General features: G+C 51.7%; 1 protein-coding gene and 1 long non-coding RNA gene across 2 annotated transcripts; both read left to right on the top strand.

Annotated features, from left to right (window-relative positions):
* The first annotated feature begins 525 nt into the window (after window positions 1-525).
* cav1 (caveolin 1) lies at window positions 526-27,806 on the top strand. Its single transcript, XM_072435545.1, has 3 exons — window positions 526-618; window positions 9,701-9,868; window positions 27,464-27,806. The coding sequence occupies exons 1-3, from the start codon at window positions 586-588 to the stop codon at window positions 27,803-27,805; spliced, it is 543 nt and encodes a 180-aa protein (XP_072291646.1). The 5' UTR covers window positions 526-585; the 3' UTR covers window position 27,806.
* Window positions 1,900-2,497, top strand: LOC140349276 (uncharacterized). Its single transcript, XR_011924526.1, has 3 exons — window positions 1,900-2,357; window positions 2,391-2,412; window positions 2,468-2,497. It is a non-coding gene; the product is annotated as an uncharacterized lncRNA (long non-coding RNA).

Raw genomic sequence — 27,806 nt, 5'->3', positions numbered from 1 at the left:
TCAACACCACCTCAACACCAGCCCAACACCACCTCAACACCAGCCCAACACAACCTCAACACCACCTCAACACCACCTCAACACCAGCCCAACACAACCTCAACACCACCTCAACACCAGCCCAACACAACCACAACACCACCTCAACACCAGCCCAACACAACCTGAACACTACCTCAACACCACCTCAACACCAGCCCAACACCACCTCAACACCAGCCCAACACAACCTGAACACTACCTCAACACCACCTCAACACCAGCCCAACACAATCTCAACACCAGCCCAACACTACCTCAACAGCACCACCTCAACACCAGCCCAACACCAGTCTTAACACCACTCTCTACACCACCTCAACACCACCCTCTACACCACCTCAACACCACCCTCTACACCACCCCACTCGCTTCCTGATTCCCGGCTGACATGAGCAGCAGGTTCACTCCCACTTCACTCAGTGAATCTGCTGCGTGAAGAGCTCCAGCTCCACCAGCTCCACCAGCTCCACCAGCTCCACCAGCTCCACCAGCTCCACCAGCTCCACCAGCTCCACCAGCTCCACCAGCTCCAGTAGCTCCAGCATGACCGGAGGACTGAAGGACTCTGAACCCGAGGTACTTCACTCTTAACACTTCACTATGCCCTTTTATCTCCTCCTCTGCTTGTCCCGCTGCTTGTCCCGCTGCTTGTCCCGCTGCTTGTCCCTCTGCCCGGGCCACGCTTCTGCAGGACGTGTGAGTCCATTCAGAGCTCTTTAGAGTCTCTTTAGAGTTTGCCTGTGACATTCACCTGCGCGCGCGGCTGCGGAGGGCTCGTGCGTAAAAGGCGCGCGGGACGCGGTCTGTGGCGCGCGGATGGATCCGCCCTGATTTGCCCGGTGCTTCTGGGACACCGGGGCTCGTCTCACGGGACACCGGGGCTCGTCTCGCTGGACACTGGGACTTATCTCGCGGGACACTGGGGCTCGTCTCACGGGACACCGGGGCTCGTCTTGCTGGACACTGGGACTTATCTCGCGGGACACTGGGGCTCGTCTCACGGGACACTGGGGGTTGTCTTTCAGGACACTGGGGCTCGTCTCGCGGGACACTGGGGCTCGTCTCGCGGGACACTGGGGCTCGTCTCGCGGGACACCGGGGCTTGTCTTGTGGGACACCGGGGCTCGTCTCGCGGGACACTGGGGCTCGTCTCGCGGGACACCGGGGCTCGTCTCGCGGGACACTGGGGCTCGTCTAGCGGGACACCGGGGCTTGTCTTAGAGGACACTGGGGCTCGTCTCGCGGGACACTGGGGCTTGTCTCACGCCCGCAGACTCTCCTGGGACATGTCCATCTTTAGCTCATGGAAAGCTCTCAGACTCTTCCATTCACTCCGCGGCTCCAGCTTCAGACGCTAAACACACGCAAAGTGCAAACAAATCCGAGCAGGAGCCACGGAAAAGAAAGTAAAAACAGACAAAATGACCTGCAAATGTGGGGCGGGTGCAGCGGTGGAAAGTAACTAAGTACAACATAACTAAATGTGACGTTTTAACACGCGACCGTTAAATAAATATAACCAGGTCTAAAATGTGACTAAACCAGGTCTAAACCAGGTATAAAATGAGACTAAACCAGGTCCAAAATGAGACTAAACCAGGTCCAAAATGAGACTAAACCAGGTCTAAAATGAGACTAAACCAGGTCTAAAACTAGACTAAACCAGGTCTAAACCAGGTATAAAATGAGACTAAACCAGGTCTAAAATGAGACTAAACCAGGTCTAAAATGAGACTAAACCAGGTCTAAAACTAGACTAAACCAGGTTTAAACCAGGTCTAAAATGAGACTAAACCAGGTCTAAAACGAGACTAAACCAGGTCTAAAATTAGACTAGACCAGGTCTAAACCAGGTCTAAAATGTGACTAAACCAGGTCTAAACCAGGTATAAAATGAGACTAAACCAGGTCCAAAATGAGACTAAACCAGGTCTAAAATGAGACTAAACCAGGTCTAAAACTAGACTAAACCAGGTCTAAACCAGGTCTAAAATGAGACTAAACCAGGTCTAAAACGAGACTAAACCAGGTCTAAAATTAGACTAGACCAGGTCTAAACCAGGTCTAAAATGTGACTAAACCAGGTCTAAACCAGGTATAAAATGAGACTAAACCAGGTCCAAAATGAGACTAAACCAGGTCTAAAATGAGACTAAACCAGGTCTAAAACTAGACTAAACCAGGTCTAAACCAGGTCTAAAATGAGACTAAACCAGGTCTAAAATGAGACTAAACCAGGTCTAAAACTAGACTAAACCAGGTTTAAACCAGGTCTAAAATGAGACTAAACCAGGTCTAAAACGAGACTAAACCAGGTCTAAAATTAGACTAGACCAGGTCTAAACCAGGTCTAAAATGTGACTAAACCAGGTCTAAACCAGGTATAAAATGAGACTAAACCAGGTCCAAAATGAGACTAAACCAGGTCTAAAATGAGACTAAACCAGGTCTAAAACTAGACTAAACCAGGTCTAAACCAGGTCTAAAATGAGACTAAACCAGGTCTAAAACGAGACTAAACCAGGTCTAAAATTAGACTAGACCAGGTCTAAACCAGGTCTAAAATGAGACTAAACCAGGTCTAAACCAGGTATAAAATGAGACTAAACCAGGTCCAAAATGAGACTAAACCAGGTCTAAAATGAGACTAAACCAGGTCTAAAACTAGACTAAACCAGGTCTAAACCAGGTCTAAAATGAGACTAAACCAGGTCTAAAACGAGACTAAACCAGGTCTAAAATTAGACTAGACCAGGTCTAAACCAGGTCTAAAATGAGACTAAACCAGAACTAAAATGAGACTAAACCAGGTCTAAAATTAGACTAAACCAGGCCTAAAACGAGACTAAACCAGTTCTAAAATTAGACTAAACCAGGTCTAAAACGAGACTAAGTCAGGTCTAAACTGACACTAAAGTGTTACTGTATAAACTTAGTCACATCCTTTTCCCAAATGTTCAATAAGTCATTTAAAAAAAAAACACCCCCATAACTCATAATGCAGCTTAAATGAGTGAGTGCAGATTGGAACGCTTTTAGACATGATGTTGCTTTAAACGTGGTGTCGGAGCAGGTCAAAGGTCAAAAGGCGTGGCTCTGTTGCGGTGCATTTGGATAAACAGCGGCAGAATAAACTGATAGAGATGTTTAACGTGCAGAAAGCGCGTGTAGAATGTGACTTAGGGCGAGATGATGACTGTAAGAGGAGAAGAGGCGGGTTAAAGGGGTTAAACCGGCACAAACCTCCTACTTTTCCACTCGCAGGTATCTCCAGCGATGATGTCATTACATTCTTACTGTTGCCGAGTTTCCGACTCCGGAGCCGCATTCTTTTCAGTGACTTTAAACCAAAACCTGATTCATGAGACGCTCACTGCGCCATGGAGACGCTCTGGACACCATAGAGACACTCAGGACACTATAGAGACGCTCTGGACACCATTGAGACGCTCAGGACACCATGGAGACGCTCTGGACACCATAGAGACGCTCTGGACACCATAGAGACGCTCAGGACACCATAGAGACGCTCTGGACACCATAGAGACGCTCTGGACACCATAGAGACGCTCTGGACACCATAGAGACGCTCAGGACACTATAGAGACGCTCTGGACACCATAGAGACACTCAGGACACTATAGAGACGCTCTGGACACCATTGAGACGCTCAGGACACCATGGAGACGCTCTGGACACCATAGAGACGCTCTGGACACCATAGAGACGCTCAGGACACCATAGAGACGCTCTGGACACCATAGAGACGCTCTGGACACCATAGAGACGCTCTGGACACCATAGAGACGCTCAGGACACTATAGAGACGCTCTGGACACCATAGAGACGCTCTGGACACCATAGAGACGCTCTGGACACCATAGAGACGCTCTGGACACCATAGAGACGCTCTGGACACCATAGAGACGCTCAGGACACCATAGAGACGCTCTGGACACCATAGAGACGCTCAGGACACTATAGAGACGCTCTGGACACCATAGAGACGCTCAGGACACTATAGAGACGCTCTGGACACCATAGAGACGCTCAGGACACTATAGAGACGCTCTGGACAGCATAGAGACGCTCAGGACACTATAGAGACGCTCTGGACACCATAGAGACGCTCAGGACACTATAGAGACGCTCTGGACACCATAGAGACGCTCAGGACACCATAGAGACGCTCTGGACACCATAGAGACGCTCTGGACACCATAGAGACGCTCAGGACACTATAGAGACGCTCTGGACACCATGGAGACGCTCAGGACACCATAGAGACGCTCAGGACACCATAGAGACGCTCTGGACACCATAGAGACGCTCAGGACACCATAGAGACGCTCAGGACACTATAGAGACGCTCAGGACACTATAGAGACGCTCAGGACACTATAGAGACGCTCAGGACACCATGGAGACGCTCAGGACACCATAGAGACGCTCTGGACACCATAGAGACGCTCAGGACACCATGGAGACGCTCAGGACACCATGGAGACGCTCAGGACACCATGGAGATGCTCAGGACACCATGGAGACGCTCAGGACACCATAGAGACGCTCAGAACACCATGGAGATGCTCAGGACACCATAGAGACGCTCAGGACACCATGGAGACGCTCAGGACACCATGGAGATGCTCAGGACACTATAGAGACGCTCAGGACACCATAGAGACGCTCAGGACACTATAGAGACGCTCAGGACACTATAGAGACGCTCTGGACACCATAGAGACGCTCAGGACACTATAGAGACGCTCAGGACACCATAGAGACGCTCAGGACACCATGGAGACGCTCAGGACACCATGGAGACGCTCAGGACACTATAGAGACGCTCAGGACACCATGGAGACGCTCAGAACACCATGGAGACGCTCAGGACACTATAGAGACGCTCAGGACACCATGGAGACGCTCAGAACACCATGGAGACGCTCAGGACACTATAGAGACGCTCAGGACACCATAGAGACGCTCAGGACACTATTGAGACGCTCAGGACTGTGCCATCTGTGTGTGGCTTTGGACCACGACAGGGGACAGACATTCAGCAAAACTAGTCCAGTAGAACATGAAGTGATGCAGACGATTTAAAGACTAAACAGGGACTAAAATGAGATTACGGGCATGTTTGAATTAAATCAGGAGCAGTTTTCACGTTAGTCACAAACATGTCCAAACCAGGAGTGTGACCACGCCCCAAGAGTGTGGACACGCCCCAAGAGCGTGGACACGCCCCAAGAGCGTGGACACGCCCCAAGAGCGTGGACACGCCCCAAGAGTGTGGACACGCCCCAAGAGCGTGGACACGCCCCAAGAGTGTGGACACGCCCCAAGAGTGTGACCACACCCCAAGAGCGTGGACACGCCCCAAGAGTGTGGACACGCCCCAAGAGTGTGGACACGCCCCAAGAGTGTGGACACGCCCCAAGAGCGTGGACACGCCCCAAGAGTGTGGACACGCCCCAAGAGTGTGACCACACCCCAAGAGCGTGACCACGCCCCAAGAGTGTGGACACGCCCCAAGAGTGTGACCACACCCCAAGAGCGTGACCACGCCCCAAGAGTGTGGACACGCCCCAAGAGTGTGACCACGCCCCAAGAGTGTGACCACGCCCCAAGAGTGTGACCACGCCCCAAGAGCGTGACCACGCCCCAAGAGTGTGGACACGCCCCAAGAGCGTGACCACGCCCCAAGAGCGTGACCACGCCCCAAAAGTGTGACCACGCCCCAAGAGCGTGACCACGCCCCAAGAGTGTGGACACGCCCCAAGAGCGTGACCACGCCCCAAGAGTGTGGACACGCCCCAAGAGCGTGGACACGCCCCAAGAGTGTGACCACACCCCAAGAGCGTGGACACGCCCCAAGAGTGTGGACACGCCCCAAGAGTGTGGACACGCCCCAAGAGCGTGGACACGCCCCAAGAGTGTGGACACGCCCCAAGAGTGTGACCACACCCCAAGAGCGTGGACACGCCCCAAGAGTGTGGACACGCCCCAAGAGTGTGGACACGCCCCAAGAGTGTGGACACGCCCCAAGAGCGTGGACACGCCCCAAGAGTGTGGACACGCCCCAAGAGCGTGGACACGCCCCAAGAGTGTGGACACGCCCCAAGAGTGTGACCACACCCCAAGAGCGTGGACACGCCCCAAGAGTGTGGACACGCCCCAAGAGTGTGGACACGCCCCAAGAGTGTGGACACGCCCCAAGAGCGTGGACACGCCCCAAGAGTGTGGACACGCCCCAAGAGTGTGACCACACCCCAAGAGCGTGACCACGCCCCAAGAGTGTGGACACGCCCCAAGAGTGTGACCACACCCCAAGAGCGTGACCACGCCCCAAGAGTGTGGACACGCCCCAAGAGTGTGACCACGCCCCAAGAGTGTGACCACGCCCCAAGAGTGTGACCACGCCCCAAGAGCGTGACCACGCCCCAAGAGTGTGGACACGCCCCAAGAGCGTGACCACGCCCCAAGAGCGTGACCACGCCCCAAAAGTGTGACCACGCCCCAAGAGCGTGACCACGCCCCAAGAGTGTGGACACGCCCCAAGAGCGTGACCACGCCCCAAGAGTGTGGACACGCCCCAAGAGCGTGGACACGCCCCAAGAGTGTGGACACGCCCCAAGAGTGTGACCACACCCCAAGAGCGTGACCACGCCCCAAGAGTGTGGACACGCCCCAAGAGTGTGACCACACCCCAAGAGCGTGACCACGCCCCAAGAGTGTGGACACGCCCCAAGAGTGTGACCACGCCCCAAGAGTGTGACCACGCCCCAAGAGCGTGACCACGCCCCAAGAGCGTGACCACGCCCCAAGAGCGTGACCACGCCCCAAAAGTGTGACCACGCCCCAAGAGCGTGACCACGCCCCAAGAGTGTGGACACGCCCCAAGAGCGTGACCACGCCCCAAGAGTGTGGACACGCCCCAAGAGCGTGACCACGCCCCAAGAGTGTGGACACGCCCCAAGAGTGTGACCACGCCCCAAGAGCGTGACCACGCCCCAAGAGCGTGACCACGCCCCAAGAGCGTGACCACACCCCAAGAGTGTGGACACGCCCCAAGAGCGTGACCACGCCCCAAGAGCGTGACCACGCCCCAAGAGTGTGGACACTTTCATGTCCACCACATCTAAACCAGGACTAAACCAGGACTAAACCAGGTCTACATCAGGACTAAACCAGGTCTACATCAGGACTAAACCAGGTCTACATCAGAACTAAACCAGGACTAAACCAGGTCTACACCAGGACTAAACCAGGTCTACACCAGGACTAAACCAGGTCTACACCAGGACTAAACCAGGTCTACACCAGGACTAAACCAGGTCTACACCAGGACTAAACCAGGTCTAAACCAGGACTAAACCAGGACTAAACCAGGTCTACATCAGGACTAAACCAGGTCTACACCAGGACTAAACCAGGTCTACACCAGGTCTAAACCAGGACTAAACCAGGTCTAAACCAGGACTAAACCAGGACTAAACCAGGTCTACACCAGGACTAAACCAGGTCTACACCAGGTCTAAACCAGGTCTACACCAGGACTAAACCAGGTCTACACCAGGTCTAAACCAGGACTAAACCAGGTCTAAACCAGGACTAAACCAGGACTAAACCAGGTCTACACCAGGACTAAACCAGGTCTACACCAGGACTAAACCAGGTCTACATCAGGACTACACGTGGCCCAGCTTCTTGGAGCATCAATGGCCTGAATGTTCCACACTAAAGCATTAAACAGCTTTATACTTAAGTAACTTTCATTTTTGAAGTGTTTTTCTTGCTTTAAAAATACACTGTAAAACACGGCTGCTCGTTTCCATGGAGATGGACATGTTTACTGCCATCCACTGTGGAACATTCCAGAGACAAGCAGGAGAAAAGTTACGCAGTGCGCCTTTAAAACTATTTTTTTGGGAAGCATTTTACCGTCAGCGTCGCCATGGTTACCAGCCGGCTCTGGTGCAGGGAAAGTCCAAACTCAACGTTGAACTGGAGCCGAGGACGAGCCCTGCCAAGCGCCGCGTAACCATGCAGCTGTTCACGTGTCTGAGGAGGCGCTGCTCGCTCAAACATGCTGTGAGCGCCCCCTGTGGCCCGTCCATGGAACTGCAGCTGTTCACGTGTCTGAGGAGGCGCTGCTCGCTCAAACATGCTGTGAGCGCCCCCTGTGGCCCGTCCATGGAACTGCAGCTGTTCACGTGTCTGAGGAGGCGCTGCTCGCTCAAACATGCTGTGAGCGCCCCCTGTGGCCCGTCCATGGAACTGCAGCTGTTCACGTGTCTGAGGAGGCGCTGCTCGCTCAAACATGCTGTGAGCGCCCCCTGTGGCCCGTCCATGGAACTGCAGCTGTTCACGTGTCTGAGGAGGCGCTGCTCGCTCAAACATGCTGTGAGCGCCCCCTGTGGCCCGTCCATGGAACTGCAGCTGTTCACGTGTCTGAGGAGGCGCTGCTCGCTCAAACATGCTGTGAGCGCCCCCTGTGGCCCGTCCATGGAACTGCAGCTGTTCACGTGTCTGAGGAGGCGCTGCTCGCTCAAACATGCTGTGAGCGCCCCCTGTGGCCCGTCCATGGAACTGCAGCTGTTCACGTGTCTGAGGAGGCGCTGCTCGCTCAAACATGCTGTGAGCGCCCCCTGTGGCCCGTCCATGGAACTGCAGCTGTTCACGTGTCTGAGGAGGCGCTGCTCGCTCAAACATGCTGTGAGCGCCCCCTGTGGCCCGTCCATGGAACTGCAGCAGTAATAATACATCGAGCACTGGAAAAAGTGCTGGAGTCTCAGAACTGCCTCTTAAAACACATTTGAAGCCTTTAGCCGCTTTAGGGCTTTAGCCGCTTTAGCTCTTTAGCCGCTTTTGGGCTTTAGCCACTTTAGCTTGTTAGCCGCTTTAGCTCTTTAGCCGCTTTAGCTCTTTGACTGCTTTAGGGCTTTAGCTCTTTAGCCGCTTTAGGGCTTTAGCCGCTTTAGGGCTTTAGTCGCTTTAGCTCGTTAGCCGTGGACGAAAAAAAATATTTATTCTACAAGTTTATGAATATTGAGAAATGATGAATTTGGGGGAAATGTGCACATTCTCAGGTCCACATCGGGACTAAAACGGGCAGAACTCTTCATAAAACTAAATATTACAACTATTGAATGAGGAAAGAGTCCTGTGTCCAACCGGAAGCCGGAAGTCGTGTTTATGTGATGGACATTTCCCCATTTGACCTTTTGGCTCTGGCACTTTTACGCACCGCGTCTGTTCCGTCTGAAGCGTCTGTGAGCGCGCGCGGTGAGGCCCCCTGGTGGTGACGCGGAGGGTGTGTCCTCTCCAGACCTGAGCCATCCCCGCTCCTCCTCTGCCTCCTCCTCCTCTGCCTCCACCTCCTCTGCCTCCTCCTCTGCCGCTGCTGGTCCCGCGGCGCGCACACTCCACTGCGCGCTCGCACTGCGTCCATCTCCTCCACCACCTCCTCATTCTCTCGCTTCTCCTCTCTCTCCTCCTCCCTCTCCTCCTGCCTCCAGCTCTGACTCCAGCACTGACTCCAGCTCTGACTCCAGCTCTGACTCCAGCTCTGACTCCAGCTCTGACTCCAGCTCTGACTCCAGCACTGACTCCGCTCCCGGTGGCGGTGCGCGCGCGTCTTGTCCTCCAGGAGTTTCTACATTCGCCGTTCATCCGCAAACAGGGAAACATCTACAAACCCAACAACAAGGACATGGACAACGAGAGCCTGAACGAGAAGACCATGGAGGACGTGCACACCAAGGAGATCGACCTGGTCAACCGGGACCCGAGGCACGTCAACGACGACGTGGTGAAGGTGCGTCAACCTGTCGCGTTTGTGCCGCCGCGCGCGCGTCAAAGGCGCACGGAGCGACTTTGACGCGCGGCGAGAGAGAGAGAGAGAGAGAGTTGTGTTTGGCTAAAGTTTGGGAAGTTTTATAGTAAATGTAAAGGGCGCGCGTGTGCGTAAGTGTGTGCGTAATGTGTGCGTAAGAGCGTGCGTAAGAGCGCGTGTGCGTAAAAGGCGCTCGGAGCGACTTTTAGAGATGGAGTCGTGTTTTGCTAAAGTTTTGGAAGTTTTATTGTAAACGAAAAAAGTGCGTGTGTGCGTGCGTAAGAGCGTGTGCGCATGCGTGAGAGGCTCGAGCTGTCAGTGGGAGGCGAGAGCGCTGCTGCTGCTGCGTGTTTGGAGACGCGACTGGAGCGCGAGGGTGAGGAGCGGGGTGAGGAGCGGGGTGAGGAGCGGGGTGAGGAGCGGGGTGAGGAGCGGGTGAGGAGCGGGGTGAGGAGCGGGGTGAGGAGCGGGGTGAGGAGCGGGGGTGAGGAGCGGGGTGAGGAGCGGGTGAGGAGCGGGGTGAGGAGCGGGTGAGGAGCGGGTGAGGAGCGGGGTGAGGAGCGGGGTGAGGAGCGGGGGTGAGGAGCGGGGTGAGGAGCGGGGTGAGGAGCGGGGTGAGGAGCAGGGGTGAGGAGCAGGGGTGAGGAGCAGGGGTGAGGAGCAGGGGTGAGGAGCGGGGTGAGGAGCAGGGGTGAGGAGCGGGGTGAGGAGCAGGGGTGAGGAGCAGGGTGAGGAGCGGGGGTGAGGAGCAGGGGTGAGGAGCGGGGTGAGGAGCGGGGTGAGGAGCGGGGTGAGGAGCAGGGGTGAGGAGCGGGGTGAGGAGCGGGGTGAGGAGCAGGGGTGAGGAGCAGGGGTGAGGAGCGGGGTGAGGAGCGGGGTGAGGAGCAGGGGTTTTCTGTTGAAGTACTTGAGTGATATTCTGTTGAAGTACTTGAGTAATATTCTGTTGAAGTACTTGAGTAATATTCTGTTGAAGTACATGAGTAATATTCTGTTGAAGTACTTGAGTAATATTCTGTTGAAGTACTTGAGTGATATTCTGTTGAAGTACATGAGTAATATTCTGTTGAAGTACTTGAGTGATATTCTGTTGAAGTACTTGAGTAATATTCTGTTGAAGTACTAGAGTAATATTCTGTTGAAGTACTAGAGTAATATTCTGTTGAAGTACTTGAGTAATATTCTGTTGAAGTACTAGAGTAATATTCTGTTGAAGTACTTGAGTAATATTCTGTTGAAGTACATGAGTAATATTCTGTTGAAGTACTTGAGTGATATTCTGTTGAAGTACTTGAGTAATATTCTGTTGAAGTACTTGAGTAATATTCTGTTGAAGTACATGAGTAATATTCTGTTGAAGTACTTGAGTAATATTCTGTTGAAGTACTTGAGTGATATTCTGTTGAAGTACATGAGTAATATTCTGTTGAAGTACTTGAGTGATATTCTGTTGAAGTACTTGAGTAATATTCTGTTGAAGTACTTGAGTAATATTCTGTTGAAGTACTTGAGTAATATTCTGTTGAAGTACATGAGTGATATTCTGTTGAAGTACATGATATTCTGTTGAAGTACTTGAGTGATATTCTGTTGAAGTACTTGAGTGATATTCTGTTGAAGTACTAGAGTAATATTCTGTTGAAGTACATGATATTCTGTTGAAGTACATGAGTAATATTCTGTTGAAGTACTTGAGTAATATTCTGTTGAAGTACATGAGTAATATTCTGTTGAAGTACATGAGTAATATTCTGTTGAAGTACTTGAGTAATATTCTGTTGAAGTACATGAGTAATATTCTGTTGAAGTACATGAGTAATATTCTGTTGAAGTACTTGAGTAATATTCTGTTGAAGTACGCTGCATACTTGGGCATTCCCCGCTGACCGCTGCTCTGGTCAGATTTAGACTTGGCACATGACATCATGAGAATAAGTCACGATCCGCGGTCTCATCGTGAGGTCAGAGGTCACAAATACTGCTCAGATACTACAAATACTACAAATACTGCTCAGATACTACAAATACTGCTCAGATACTACAAATACTGCTCAGATACTACAAATACTACAAATACTGCTCAGATACTACAAATACTGCTCAGATACTACAAATACTGCTCAGATACTACAAATACTACAAATACTGCTCAGATACTACAAATACTGCTCAGATACTACAAATACTGCTCAGATACTACAAATACTACAAATACTGCTCAGATACTACAAATACTGCTCAGATACTACAAATACTGCTCAGATACTACAAATACTACAAATACTGCTCAGATACTACAAATACTGCTCAGATACTACAAATACTGCTCAGATACTACAAATACTACAAATACTGCTCAGATACTATAAATACTGCTCAGATACTACAAATACTACAAATACTGCTCAGATACTACAAATACTGCTCAGATACTACAAATACTGCTCAGATACTACAAATACTACAAATACTGCTCAGATACTACAAATACTGCTCAGATACTACAAATACTACAAATACTGCTCAGATACTACAAATACTGCTCAGATACTACAAATACTGCTCAGATACTACAAATACTACAAATACTGCTCAGATACTACAAATACTGCTCAGATACTACAAATACTGCTCAGATACTACAAATACTACAAATACTGCTCAGATACTACAAATACTGCTCAGATACTACAAATACTACAAATACTGCTCAGATACTACAAATACTGCTCAGATACTACAAATACTGCTCAGATACTACAAATACTACAAATACTGCTCAGATACTACAAATACTGCTCAGATACTACAAATACTACAAATACTGCTCAGATACTACAAATACTGCTCAGATACTACAAATACTGCTCAGATACTACAAATACTGCTCAGATACTACAAATACTGCTCAGATACTACAAATACTACAAATACTGCTCAGATACTACAAATACTGCTCAGATACTACAAATACTACAAATACTGCTCAGATACTACAAATACTGCTCAGATACTACAAATACTGCTCAGATACTACAAATACTGCTCAGATACTACAAATACTGCTCAGATACTACAAATACAGCTCAGATACTACAAATACTACAAATACTGCTCAGATACTACAAATACTGCTCAGATACTACAAATACTACAAATACTGCTCAGATACTACAAATACTGCTCAGATACTACAAATACTGCTCAGATACTACAAATACTACAAATACTGCTCAGATACGTGTTTGTGGAAGTCATGAAGTGAAAAATAGAAAACGATTGCGAGTAAATGGACGTAACATGTGATTTATATATTTAACTCTGTGGCTCTCGGCTCGTGGCTCTCGGCTCGTGGCTCTCGGCTCGTGGCCCGTGGCTCTCGGCTCGTGGCTCTCGGCTCGTGGCCCGTGGCTCTCGGCTCGTGGCTCTTGGCTTGTGGCTCTCGGCTCGTGGCCCGTGGCTTTCGGCTCGTGGTTTGTGGCTCTCGGCTCGTGGCTCTTGGCTCGTGGCTTGTGGCTCTCGGCTCGTGGCTCTCGGCTCGTGGCTTGTGGCTCTCGGCTCGTGGCTCTCGGCTCGTGGCTCTCGGCTCGTGGCTCTCGGCTCGTGGCTTGTGGATCTCGGCTCGTGGCTCTCGGCCCGTGGCTCTCGGCTCGTGGCCCGTGGCTCTCGGCTCGTGGCTCTCGGCTCGTGGCTCTCGGCTCGTGGCTCGTGGCCCGTGGCTCTCGACTCGTGGCTCTCGGCTCGTGGCCCGTGGCTCTCGGCTCGTGGCTCTCGGCTCGTGGCTCTCGGCTCGTGGCCCGTGGCTCTCGGCTCGTGGCTCTCGGCTCGTGGCTCTCGGCTCGTGGCCCGTGGCTCTCGGCTCGTGGCTCTCGGCTCGTGGCTCTCGGCTCGTGGCCCGTGGCTCTCGGCTCGTGGCTCTCGGCTCGTGGCTCTCGGCTCGTGGCCCGTGGCTCTCGGCTCGTGGCTTTTGGCTCTCGGCTCGTGGCCCGTGGCTCTCGGCTCGTGGCTCTTGGCTCGTGGCTCTCGGCTCGTGGCCCGTGGCTTTCGGCTCGTGGTTTGTGGCTCTCGGCTCGTGGCTCTTGGCTCGTGGCTTGTGGCTCTCGGCTCGTGGCTCTCGGCTCGTGGCTTTTGGCTCTCGGCTCGTGGCTCTCGACTCGTGGTTCTCGGCTCGTGGCTCGTGGTCCTGGAGCGTGTTTACTTTGACGAGGGAAGTGGCTCTTTCTGGAGCGTTTGTGTTTGATGAAGACGTTTGTGCTTCTGATAAACTGAGATGATGAAACGACTGGTGCCGGGGTGAAGTGGTACGAGCCACACCCATGGAGCGGTGCGCTCACTCACGCTGTGGAATGTGATGATCGTGGAACATGTGGAGAGCTCATGGCTGAAGGGTTAAAGGTGCACTCTGGAACCTTCTCCTCCACCTGCACAAGTATGTGGACATTTAGAGACGTTTCACTTGCTCATGTGGACATTTAGAGACGTTTCACTTGCTCATGTGGACATTTAGAGACGTTTGACTTGTTCATGTGGACATTTAGAGACGTTTTACTTGCTCGTGTGGACATTTAGAGACGTTTCACTTGCTCATGTGGACATTTAGAGACGTTTCACTTGCTCATGTGGACATTTAGAGACGTTTGACTTGTTCATGTGGACATTTAGAGACGTTTTACTTGCTCGTGTGGACATTTAGAGACGTTTCACTTGCTCATGTGGACATTTAGAGACGTTTCACTTGCTCATGTGGACATTTAGAGACGTTTGACTTGTTCATGTGGACATTTAGAGACGTTTCACTTGCTCATGTGGACATTTAGAGACGTTTCACTTGTTCATGTGGACATTTAGAGACGTTTGACTTGTTCATGTGGACATTTAGAGACGTTTGACTTGTTCATGTGAGCATTTAGAGACGTTTCACTTGTTCATGTGGACATTTAGAGATGTTTCTCGTGTTCATGTGGACATTTCGAGATGTTTCACCTGCGAGTGGACATTGTTCTCCTTGTTTTGGACGCTCCTCACATTCTTTCTGTGTTCATGTGTTCATTTCGAGACGTTTCACCTGCATGTGGACATTGTTCTCCTTGTTTTGGACGCTCCTCACATTCTTTCTGTGTTCATGTGTTCATTTGGAGACGTTTCACCTGCGTGTGGACATTGTTCTCCTTGTTTTGGACGCTCCTCACATTCTTTCTGTGTTCATGTGTTCATTTCGAGACGTTTCACCTGCGAGTGGACATTGTTCTCCTTGTTTTGGACGCTCCTCACATTCTTTCTGTGTTCATGTGTTCATTTCGAGACGTTTCACCTGCGAGTGGACATTGTTCTCCTTGTTTTGGACGCTCCTCACATTCTTTCTGTGTTCATGTGTTCATTTGGAGACGTTTCACCTGCGTGTGGACATTGTTCTCCTTGTTTTGGACGCTCCTCACATTCTTTCTGTGTTCATGTGTTCATTTCGAGACGTTTCACCTGCGAGTGGACATTGTTCTCCTTGTTTTGGACGCTCCTCACATTCTTTCTGTGTTCATGTGTTCATTTGGAGACGTTTCACCTGCGTGTGGACATTGTTCTCCGTGTTTTGGACGCTCCTCACATTCTTTCCGTGCTGCTGCAGACTTCTTGTTTATTGTCCTTGAGGCTCTGGAGCACCTGACGCTGGGACTGGCCGCGGGGGAGCGAGGAGGATAAGACAGACAGTTCATAGTTTCAGATGTGGGGTTTGGTCACTCGCCTTCTGGTTTGTGGCGAGAGACATTGAGCTTCGTTTCATTCATATTTGGGAGGATTTATTTAAGAATGATATGTTTGACAGTCTGTTCCGGCGTTTCCACGGCAGCAGCAACTCGCTCCGGACGCACGGAGGACGCGCTAAAAGTGTAGCACATGTTGAGCACAGATGGACCACAGCCCAGCCGAGGGAGCAGCTTTATGGTACCATTCATTCCAAAAGTATTCGTTGAAACTTTATGGACAAATCTAGACCCAGGAACTTAATTGTGGGACTACTTTTTACAATGCTGATATTGCTACATCGCTAATTTGGCCATAGTTGCCGCCCACTGGCTGCGTCTCCATGAGGGGGCGCTGTGGCTGTGGCTGTGGCGCTGTGGCTGTGGCTGTGGCTGTGGCTGTGGCTGTGGCTGTGGCTGTGGCGCTGTGGCTGTGGCGCTGTGGCGCTGTGGCTGTGGCTGTGGCTGTGGCTGTGGCTGTGGCTGTGGCGCTGTGGCTGTGGCTGTGGCTGTGGCTGTGGCGCTGTGGCTGTGGCTGTGGCTGTGGCGCTGTGGCTGTGGCTGTGGCTGTGGCTGTGGCTGTGGCTGTGGCTGTGGCTGTGGCGCTGTGGCTGTGGCTGTGGCTGTGGCTGTGGCTGTGGCTGTGGCTGTGGCGCTGTGGCTGTGGCTGTGGCTGTGGCTGTGGCTGTGGCTGTGGCTGTGGCGCTGTGGCTGTGGCTGTGGCTGTGGCTGTGGCTGTGGCTGTGGCGCAGGTGATTGTACCACACAATCCCGCTTCGCCCAAGAACGCAAACTCACGAGGCGTGAAAAAGCACATTTAAACAGAAAATAATCACTTTTCACCAATTATTACTTTGATCTTATGATATTTCTGCTGATGCTTACTTCTATGTTGAGCCTGCATGCTTAGCTAAACAAAGATAATATAAGATAAGATAAGATATTCCTTTATTGTCCCAAATGGGGAAATTTCATTTTCAAAGCTAGCAAACAAGCGCGTTAGCAACAGCCGTTTTCTGTTTATCGACGCTCGGCAAACCGCAACTATCATACTTCCCATCGCGTGACATAAAGAGACGTTAAAACGCGACGTAGAGTGAAAAGCCGGCGATAAACAGGAAGTAGTTACCCTTTTGCGCTAGTTTCAGCTTTAGCCTTTAGCTCAAACGTACAAAACGCCTGATGAAACGGCAAGAGCCGAGCGAAAACATCGTATCACCGAGACGTCATCGGTGGATCGACCGATATCGTTTAAGATACAGATATTTTTGGATCGTGCGGTTGAATTCACTCTGGTCCGTTTGCAGTTTTGTCGTCCCGGGTCGCGGCCCACATTTCTGTCGTTACTGGGCCGGTCCACGTGAAACAAAAACTGGCACAAAGTTCGTCTTCTTCCACAACAGCCTCAGGAAGCGGCGCCGTTATTCGACCTCAAAGACGCGATTGTCGTCAGCTCAAAGGACGAGATGAAGACCACGAGTTTGTGGAGCCAAAACCAGACAAAGAATGAGACTTTTATGGATTTATGTTTCTTCAAAAACAGTAAATCTCCCACAGGTCGAACCAAGAGTTACAAAACGTGCGGGTGAAAGGCCTGTTCTCTGGTTCTGGAGGGTTTGTCAGAGTTTAGGGGGGCTCGGGAGCAGGGAACCCCCCGGTCGGGAGCGCGTCGGGGTGGGATAAGGACGTGGGCTGGCCTGGGGGCTGGTCTCTGTGAGTTAAGGGGGGCTCGGGAGCAGGGAACCCCCCCGATCGGGAGCGCGTTGGGGTGGAATAAGGACGTAGGCTGGTCTCAGTGAGTTAAGGGGGGCTCGGGAGCAGGGAACCCCCCCCGGTCGGGAGCGCGTCGGGGTGGAATAAGGACGTGGGATGGCCTCTGTGAGTTAAGGGGGGCTCAGGAGCAGGGAACCCCCCCGATCGGGAGCGTGTTGGGGTGGGATAAGGACGTAGGCTGGTCTCAGTGAGTTAAGGGGGGCTCGGGAGCAGGGAACCCCCCCGGTCGGGAGCGCGTCGGGGTGGAATAAGGACGTGGGATGGCCTCTGTGAGTTAAGGGGGGCTCAGGAGCAGGGAACCCCCCCCACCCCGGCCGAGAGGGTGCGGTCCTGGGGATATCCCGCTCCCCCCTCCTCTGCCCCTGGCTCCGGAGACGGACGGGACATTCCTCATGTGACCCCCGCTCGCTCTGACTCACTCTCTCGCAGAGGAAAAAGGAACAGTTTCATCGTGTTCTAAAAATAAAGAGCGGCCTGTTCCCAATTTTGTGGTTTTGTTTTTTTCCATCTGAAGCGACGCCAGCTTTTCTTTTCTTCCTCCTCCGCCGGCTTTACGAGCTCGGGCCGGGCGCTGCGGCGTGTCGGGGGCTGCGGCGTGTCGGGGGGAACGATAAGTGTGGAATCTGACATTTGGCAAAGCTGCGAAAGTCTGTACTCGGGCCACGATGAACTCACGGTCTGCGACTCTCGCCATGAATAATATTAAAACAAGTGTCAAAGTCTCATTTACAGTAGATCAGGACTAACCAACTTAAGGCCCGGGGGCCAAATCAGGCCCTCCAAGTGATTCAATTCGGCCCACAAACCATTTTCCAAATATCAAAACTAAAAAATACTTGTTTAATTCCTGGTTAGCACTAGTTTAGACTTGGTTAGCACTAGTTTAGACCTGGTTAGCACAAGTTTATACCTGTTTAGACCTGGTTAGCACTAGTTTAGACCTGGTTAGCACGAGTTTATACCTGTTTATACCTGGTTAGCACTAGTTTAGACTTGGTTAGCACTAGTTTAGACCTGGTTAGCACTAGTTTAGACTTGGTTAGCACTAGTTTAGACCTGTTTAGACCAGGTTAGCACTAGTTTAGACCTGGTTAGCACTAGTTTAGACCTGTTTAGACCTGGTAAGCACTAGTTTAGACCTGGTTAGCACTAGTTTAGACCTATTTAGACCTGGTAAGCACTAGTTTAGACCTGGTTAGCACTAGTTTAGACCTATTTAGACCTGGTAAGCACTAGTTTAGACCTGGTTAGCACTAGTTTAGACCTGGTTAGCACTAGTTTAGACCTGTTTAGACCAGGTTAGCACTAGTTTAGACCTGGTTAGCACTAGTTTAGACCTGTTTAGACCAGGTTAGCACTAGTTTAGACCTGGTTAGCACTAGTTTAGACCTGTTTAGACGTGGTAAGCACTAGTTTAGACCTGGTTAGCACTAGTTTAGACCTGGTTAGCACTAGTTTAGACCTGGTTAGCACTAGTTTAGACCTGTTTAGACCAGGTTAGCACTAGTTTAGACCTGGTTAGCACTAGTTTAGACCTGTTTAGACCAGGTTAGCACTAGTTTAGACCTGGTTAGCACTAGTTTAGACCTGTTTAGACGTGGTAAGCACTAGTTTAGACCTGGTTAGCACTAGTTTAGACCTGGTTAGCACTAGTTTAGACCTGTTTAGACCAGGTTAGCACTAGTTTAGACCTGGTTAGCACTAGTTTAGACCTGTTTAGACCTGGTAAGCACTAGTTTAGACCTGGTTAGCACTAGTTTAGACCTGGTTAGCACTAGTTTAGACCTGTTTAGACCTGGTTAGCACTAGTTTAGACCTGGTTAGCACTAGTTTAGACCTGGTTAGCACTAGTTTAGACCTGTTTAGACCTGGTTAGCACTAGTTTAGGCCTGGTTAGCACTAGTTAAGACCTGGTTTAGTCTTGGTTTGGCCCAGTTTTGACTCACGGTTAGTCCTGGGTCGGACCTGGTTGGTTCTTGTCGAGTCCTAGTTTAATCCAATCAGTATTTTATTGCATTAACTCAATTTACTGAAACAGTGTTGTGCGACCCAAAATGTCGTGACAGTGGCGAGTCCTTGGCCCTCGGGAAAATGAAGTGGAATTGTCCTGCAGTGGATGGAGAACAAAACACGCACCTTCCTGTTGAACTCGGAGAAATAAACTCAAGATTCGTTTAATGTAATACTGTGAAACCTCCTCGCAGACACAAACGCGGCGCCTTCGGGTTCTCCTCGCTGCCGTCGCCGTCGGGTCATGTGATGTTCGGGTGCGTCACATGAGGCTGAATCAGAGGCTTCTCATTGAATCACGTCCAAACTCTCATTTCAGAACACGTGAAAAATATGTGACGCTCCGAAAACCGAAGATTATCGCGTACTTTGTCGTTGTGATCGATGGGGGTTTCAACGTCCATTCGAACGCGGATGATGAATGTGTTTCTTGACTGTATTATCCTGTTTTTGCTGCATCTTCAGATAAACAGACGAGCTTCTTTATTGACCCCGAAGGACAATCAGCAGCAGAAACGGTTTCACTGCGTTTTCCGGTCTCTTTTGCGTCGCCACGGAAACGAGCTTTGATTAAATGAGCAGAACTGGAAACAGATGAAAACTACATTATATCACGGGCTCATGGTTACGGACGAGTAGAATTTAAAAATGCTTGAACAAACAAACAAAACAAATCAAAAAAATCTGCTGTTTTTGTATTTCCTGTGTTGAACGTTAAAACACAACATGTAAAATATGTGGTATTTTCACATTTGCCGACATCTTGAGGCTAAACTAACGTTCTCCGTTCAGACGATGTTCCTCTTCTCTCTGACTCTAGAATGTATTTGTTTAAACACTTTGGGTCTGTGACTTATACTGACGTTTTCAGGACTTTTTCCCGACACAATGTTTGGTATGAAATGGTTCATCGCTACGGCAACGGCCCCGGCGTCTCATCACTCCGAGAGCCACGGATAAGATGAATCAAACTCACTCCCGGGCCGGTGTCCTCCTGATGATAGTTGCCATGGAGACGGTATTTATGGAGTAAACAGAGATATTATGGTCTGTTTATCTTAGCGTTAGCGCCTCTCGCTTTGACCTCGGACTGAGCTAAAGCGGCACAACGACTCATGCTAACGTGTGCGAGGGTCATACCAGCGCTCTGTCACGGCAGCACTGGTCCGTGACTGGTGTGTGACTGATGTGTGACTGGTCTGTAACTGGTGTGTGACTGGTCTGTGACTGATTCGTGACTGGTCCGTGACTGGTTTGTAACTGGTCTGTAACTGGTGTGTGACTGGTCCGTGACTGGTTCGTAACTGGTCTGTAACTGGTGTGTGACTGGTCTGTGACTGGTCCGTGACTGGTGTGTGACTGGTGTGTGACTGGTCTGTAACTGGTGTGTGACTGGTCTGTGACTGATTCGTGACTGGTCCGTGACTGGTTTGTAACTGGTCTGTAACTGGTGTGTGACTGGTCCGTGACTGGTTCGTAACTGGTCTGTAACTGGTGTGTGACTGGTCTGTGACTGGTCTGTGACTGATTCGTGACTAGTACGTGACTGGTTCGTGACTGGTCCGTGACTGGTTCGTGACTGGTCCGTGACTGGTCCGTGACTGGTACGTGACTGGTTCGTGACTGGTCCGTGACTGGTTCGTGACTGGTTCGTAGTTGGTCCGTAACTGGTTCGTGACTGGTCCGTGACTGGTTCGTAACTGGTCCGTGACTTGTTCGTGACTGGTTTGTAACTGGTTTGTAACTGGTACGTGACTGGTCCGTGACTGGTTCGTGACTGGTCCGTGACTGGTTCGTGACTGGTTTGTAACTGGTTTGTAACTGGTTCGTGACTGGTCCGTGACTGGTTCGTGACTGGTTCGTAGCTGGTCCGTAACTGGTCCGTGACTGGTCCGTGACTGGTTTGTGACTGGTTTGTGACTGGTTTGTGACTGGTTCGTGACTGTTTCGTAACTGGTTTGTGACTGGTCCGTGACTGGTCCGTGACTGGTTCGTGACTGGTTCGTAACTGGTTTGTGACTGGTCCGTGACTGGTCTGTAACTGGTTCGTGACTTGTCTGTAACTGGTTCGTGACTGGTCTGTAACTGGTTCGTGACTGGTCTGTAACTGGTCCGTGACTGGTCCGTGACTGGTCCGTGACTGGTCCGTGACTGGTTCGTGACTGGTTCGTGACTGGTCCGTGACTGGTCCGTGACTGGTCCGTGACTGGTCCGTGACTGGTTCGTGACTGGTCTGTAACTGGTTCGTGACTGGTTTGTAACTGGTTCGTGACTGGTCTGTAACTGGTTCGTGACTGGTTTGTAACTGGTTCGTGAATGGTTCGTGACTGGTCCGTGACTGTTCCGTGACTGTTCCGTGACTGGTTCGTGACTGGTTCGTGACTGGTTCGTGACTGGTCCGTGACTGGTCCGTGACTGGTCCGTGACTGGTCCGTGACTGGTCCGTGACTGGTTCGTGACTGGTCTGTAACTGGTTCGTGACTGGTTTGTAACTGGTTCGTGACTGGTCTGTAACTGGTTCGTGACTGGTTTGTAACTGGTTCGTGACTGGTTCGTGACTGGTTCGTGACTGGTTCGTGACTGGTCCGTGATTGTTCCGTGACTGTTCCGTGACTGGTCCGTGACTGGTCCGTGACTGGTTCGTGACTGGTTTGTAACTGGTTTGTAACTGGTTCGTGACTGGTCCGTGACTGGTTCGTAGCTGGTCCGTGACTGGTTCGTGACTGGTTCGTAGTTGGTCCGTAACTGGTTCGTGACTGGTCCGTGACTGGTTCGTGACTGGTTCGTAGTTGGTCCGTAACTGGTTCGTGACTGGTCCGTGACTGGTCCGTGACTGGTTCGTGACTGGTTTGTAACTGGTTTGTAACTGGTACGTGACTGGTCCGTGACTGGTTCGTGACTGGTCCGTGACTGGTCCGTGACTGGTTTGTAACTGGTTTGTAACTGGTTTGTGACTGGTTTGTAACTGGTTCGTGACTGGTTCGTGACTGGTCCGTGACTGGTTCGTGACTGGTTTGTAACTGGTTTGTAACTGGTTCGTAACTGGTCCGTGACTGGTCCGTGACTGGTTCGTCCAATGTTTTAATAATTAAGAATAAATCAGCCTTAAACGTACGGTTCCTTGAGCTGGAGCTTTCGTTTCAGCTGAACTGAAAAACAGATTTCCCTTTTTCTATATGTAGCCGTGGTTTTGGGGGAAGTCTCCAGACCAGACCTGGGTCCGACCCGAGTCCTGGTTTTGTCCCGGTTCCACACTGAGCTCTTTGTGTTATATTTAACTCGTAATGAGAGAGTCGACTGAAGGGATTCCCTCAAACCAGACTTTTCCAGTCTGCTCTTTTCCACCAACACACAGAGCCTGGTCCTGGACCTGGTCTGGTCCTGGTCCTGGTCTGGTTCTGGTCCTGGTCTGGTTCTGGTCCTGGTCTGGTCCTGGTCCTGGTCTGGTTCTGGTTCTGGTCTGGTTCTGGTCCTGGTCTGGTTCTGGTTCTGGTTCTGGTCCTGGTCTGTTCCTGGTCTGGTCCCGGTCTGGTTTTAGTCTGGTCCCGGTCTGGTCTGGTCCTGGTCTGGTCCTGGTCTGGTCCTGGTCTGGTCCTGGTCTGTTCCTGGTCTGGTCCCGGTCTGGTTTTAGTCTGGTCCCGGTCTGGTCTGGTCCTGGTCTGGTCCTGGTCTGCTCCCGGTCTGGTTCTGTGTTCTGTCTTGGTACTAATCTTGAATCTGGTGCTGGTTTGAGTGTCCTGATTATCCTGGTGTGGTTCTGTTTGAGTCCTGGTCCTGTCCTGGTCCTGTCCTGGTCCAGTCCCGGTCCAGTCCCGGTCCAGTCCTGGTCCTGGTCCTGGTCCTGGTCCTGGTCCTGGTCTCACCTCAGATCACCTCCAGCTCACGTTCAAACTATGTGAGCCACGAAAAGTTATTTTTTCTTTTCTGAATTCAAACCAAATGCAGCATCATAAACTTTAACGAGGGAAAAAAAGCCTTTGTTTGGACCAACAGAATACCCCAGATGCCCTCCCGTCCTCATGGCCTCCCGTCCTCGTGCCCTCCTGTCCTCGTGGCCTCCCGTCCTCGTGCCCTCCCGTCCTCATGGCCTCCCGTCCTCGTGCCCTCCTGTCCTCGTGGCCTCCCGTCCTCGTGCCCTCCCGTCCTCATGGCCTCCCGTCCTCGTGCCCTCCCGTCCTCGTGCCCTCCCGTCCTCGTGCCCTCCCGTCCTCATGGCCTCCCGTCCTCGTGGCCTCCCGCCCTCATGGCCTCCCGTCCTCATGGCCTCCCGTCCTCGTGCCCTCCCGTCCTCGTGCCCTCCCGTCCTCATGGCCTCCCGTCCTCATGGCCTCCCGTCCTCGTGCCCTCCCGTCCTCATGGCCTCCCGTCCTCATGGCCTCCCGTCCTCGTGCCCTCCCGTCCTCGTGCCCTCCCGTCCTCGTGCCCTCCCGTCCTCGTGGCCTCCCGTCCTCGTGCCCTCCCATCCTCATGGCCTCCCGTCCTCATGGCCTCCCGTCCTCATGGCCTCCCGTCCTCATGGCCTCCCGTCATCGTGCCCTCCCGTCCTCGTGCCCTCCCGTCCTCATGGCCTCCCGTCCTCATGGCCTCCCGTCCTCGTGCCCTCCCGTCCTCGTGCCCTCCCGTCCTCGTGGCCTCCCGTCCTCGTGCCCTCCCGTCCTCATGGCCTCCCGTCCTCATGGCCTCCCGTCCTCATGGCCTCCCGTCCTCGTGCCCTCCCGTCCTCGTGCCCTCCCGTCCTCGTGGCCTCCCGTCCTCGTGCCCTCCCGTCCTCATGGCCTCCCGTCCTCATGCCACGGTGCGTCAGATGCCCTCCCGTCCTCAGGTCTCTCATTTGTTCTGATAAAAAAAACTGTGGAAAGAGATTTTAATGAGACACTGGAAACTTTGCAGAGGTCTGACATCATCCACACCACAGACCTATAGAGGAGTTTAGTCCTGGTTTAGTCCTGGTTTAGTCCTGGTTTAGTCCTGGTTTAGACCTGGTTTAGTCCTGGTTTAGTTCTGGTTTAGCCCTGGTTTAGACCTGGTTTAGTCCTGGTTTAGTTCTGGTTTAGCCCTGGTTTAGACCTGGTTTAGTCCTGGTTTAGTTCTGGTTTAGCCCTGGTTTAGCCCTGGTTTAGTCCTGGTTTAGTCCTGGTTTAGTTCTGGTTTAGCCCTGGTTTAGCCCTGGTTTAGCCCTGGTTTAGACCTGGTTTAGACCTGGTTTAGTCCTGGTTTAGACCTGGTTTAGTCCTGGTTTAGTCCTGGTTTAGTCCTGGTTTAGACCTGGTTTAGTCCCGGTTTAGTCCCGGTTTAGTCCCGGTTTAGTTCTGGTTTAGCCCTGGTTTAGTCCTGGTTTAGACCTGGTTTAGTCCTGGTTTAGTTCTGGTTTAGCCCTGGTTTAGCCCTGGTTTAGTCCTGGTTTAGTCCTGGTTTAGACCTGGTTTAGACCTGGTTTAGACCTGGTTTAGACCTGGTTTAGTCCTGGTTTAGTCCTGGTTTAGTCCTGGTTTAGACCTGGTTTAGTCCTGGTTTAGTCCTGGTTTAGTTCTGGTTTAGTCCTGGTTTAGTCCTGGTTTAGTCCTGGTTTAGACCTGGTTTAGTCCTGGTTTAGTTCTGGTTTAGCCCTGGTTTAGCCCTGGTTTAGTCCTGGTTTAGTCCTGGTTTAGTTCTGGTTTAGCCCTGGTTTAGCCCTGGTTTAGACCTGGTTTAGACCTGGTTTAGTCCTGGTTTAGTCCTGGTTTAGTCCTGGTTTAGACCTGGTTTAGTCCTGGTTTAGTTCTGGTTTAGCCCTGGTTTAGCCCTGGTTTAGTCCTGGTTTAGTCCTGGTTTAGTTCTGGTTTAGCCCTGGTTTAGCCCTGGTTTAGACCTGGTTTAGTCCTGGTTTAGACCTGGTTTAGTCCTGGTTTAGTCCTGGTTTAGCCCTGGTTTAGACCTGGTTTAGTCCTGGTTTAGACCTGGTTTAGTCCTGGTTTAGTCCTGGTTTAGTTCTGGTTTAGCCCTGGTTTAGTCCTGGTTTAGACCTGGTTTAGTCCTGGTTTAGTTCTGGTTTAGCCCTGGTTTAGCCCTGGTTTGGTCCTGGTTTAGTCCTGGTTTAGTCCTGGTTTAGTCCTGGTTTAGACCTGGTTTAGTCCTGGTTTAGTCCTGGTTTAGTCCTGGTTTAGTTCTGGTTTAGTCCTGGTTTAGTCCTGGTTTAGTCCTGGTTTAGTCCTGGTTTAGACCTGGTTTAGTCCTGGTTTAGTCCTGGTTTAGTCCTGGTTTAGACCTGGTTTAGTCCTGGTTTCAGATCCATGTGGAACGACAGAGTCAATATTAGATCAGAGACAGAAAACAAACGAGTGGAAACGAGAGAGAGATGAACATGTTTCCTGTTTGAACGAGGGTTAGGGGGAGGAGCAGGAGGAGGAGGAGCAGGGGGAGGAGGAGGAAGAGGAGGAGCAGGAGGAGGAGGAGGAGGAGCAGGAGGAGGAGGAGGAGGAGGAGGAGGAAGTGGAGGAGCAGGAGGAGGAGGAAGAGGAGGAGCAGGAGGAGGAGGAGGAGGAGGAGGAGGAAGTGGAGGAGCAGGAGGAGGAGGAAGAGGAGGAGCAGGAGGAGGAGGAGGAGGAAGAGGAGGAGCAGGAGGAGGAGGAGGAGGAAGAGGAGGAGCAGGAACAGGAGGAGGAGGAAGAGGAGGAGCAGGAGGAGGAGGAAGAGGAGGAGCAGGAGGAGGAGGAGGAGGAAGAGGAGGAGCAGGAGGAGGAAGAGGAGGAGCAGGAGGAGGAGCAGGAGGAGGAAGAGGAGGAGCAGGAGCAGGAGGAGGAGGAGCAGGAGGAGGAGGAGGAGGAGGAGGAGGAAGTGGAGGAGCAGGAGGAGGAGGAAGAGGAGGAGCAGGAGGAGGAGGAGGAGGAGGAGGAGGAAGTGGAGGAGCAGGAGGAGGAGGAAGAGGAGGAGCAGGAGGAGGAGGAGGAGGAAGAGGAGGAGCAGGAGGAGGAGGAGGAGGAAGAGGAGGAGCAGGAACAGGAGGAGGAGGAAGAGGAGGAGCAGGAGGAGGAGGAAGAGGAGGAGCAGGAGGAGGAGGAGGAGGAAGAGGAGGAGCAGGAGGAGGAAGAGGAGGAGCAGGAGGAGGAGCAGGAGGAGGAAGAGGAGGAGCAGGAGCAGGAGGAGGAGGAAGAGGAGGAGCAGGAACAGGAGGAGGAGGAAGAGGAGGAGCAGGAGGAGGAGGAAGAGGAGGAGCAGGAGGAGGAGGAGGAGGAAGAGGAGGAGCAGGAGGAGGAAGAGGAGGAGCAGGAGGAGGAGCAGGAGGAGGAAGAGGAGGAGCAGGAGCAGGAGGAGGAGGAAGAGGAGGAGCAGGAGGAAGAGGAGGAGCAGGAGGAGGAAGAGGAGGAGCAGGAGGAGGAGCAGGAGGATCGGGCGTGGTCCGGGCGTGGTCCTGCTCTCACAGATAAACAGGATGATTCATGGAGAGATGTTTCTGCAGATGTGGAAACGCCATAAATCCGCCCGTCGTCGTCGCGGTGACGCCGTAAATCGCCCGATGATTCGCACATGACAGCCACGCCCTTTTTCTGCCAGGAAGAGATGTTTACAATTAAGCAGTTATTATAATCACGAAATAACACACGATAAGTATTTACCAAAGCTTAGAACTTAGACTCTTATGTCTAATGAACTCTTATGTCTAATGAACTCTTATGTCTAATGAACTCTTATGTCTAATGAACTCTTATGTCTAATGAACTCTTATGTCTAATGAACTCTTATGTCTAATGAACTCTTATGTCTAATGAACTCTTATGTCTAATGAACTCTTATGTCTAATGAACTCTTATGTCTAATGAACTCTTATGTCTAATGAACTCTTATGTCTAATGAACTCTTATGTCTAATGAACTCTTATGTCTAATGAACTCTTATGTCTATTGAACTCAATGAAATCAAGCCTTTCTTTATCTTGTTCTGTATTTACCACAGGTTCTATCCCACCGAACTAAGCCAGAAAAACAGCAGAACCTTCGTACGGACTTTAAGTAAAAACGTACTCAGTTACTCTCCACGTCATCCGCCTCATGTCTCTCTCTTCTCGCCCCCCCTTCCCCGGCAGGTGGACTTCGAGGACGTGATCGCCGAGCCGCCGGGCACCTACAGCTTCGACGGCGTGTGGAAGGCCAGCTTCACCACCTTCACCGTGACCAAGTACTGGTGCTACCGGCTGCTGACGCTGCTGGTGGGCATCCCGCTGGCGCTGGTCTGGGGCGTCTTCTTCGCCATCCTCTCCTTCATCCACATCTGGGCGGTGGTGCCGTTGGTCAAGTCGTACATGATCGAGATCCAGTGCGTCAGCCGCGTCTACTCCATCTGCGTGCACACCTTCCTCGACCCGCTGTTCGAGGCCATGGGCAAGTGCTTCGGCAACGTCCGCGTCCGCGCCACCAAAGAGATCTGAA

The sequence above is a fragment of the Eucyclogobius newberryi genome, unplaced genomic scaffold, assembly GCF_026437365.1.
Source record: "Eucyclogobius newberryi isolate DKJ021-1_F unplaced genomic scaffold, fEucNew1.0.hap1 SCAF_7, whole genome shotgun sequence".
NCBI classification, from domain to species: domain Eukaryota; kingdom Metazoa; phylum Chordata; class Actinopteri; order Gobiiformes; family Gobiidae; genus Eucyclogobius; species Eucyclogobius newberryi.
The sequence above is the reverse complement of the archived record's forward strand: the minus strand, read 5'-3'. Positions and strand labels throughout refer to the sequence as shown.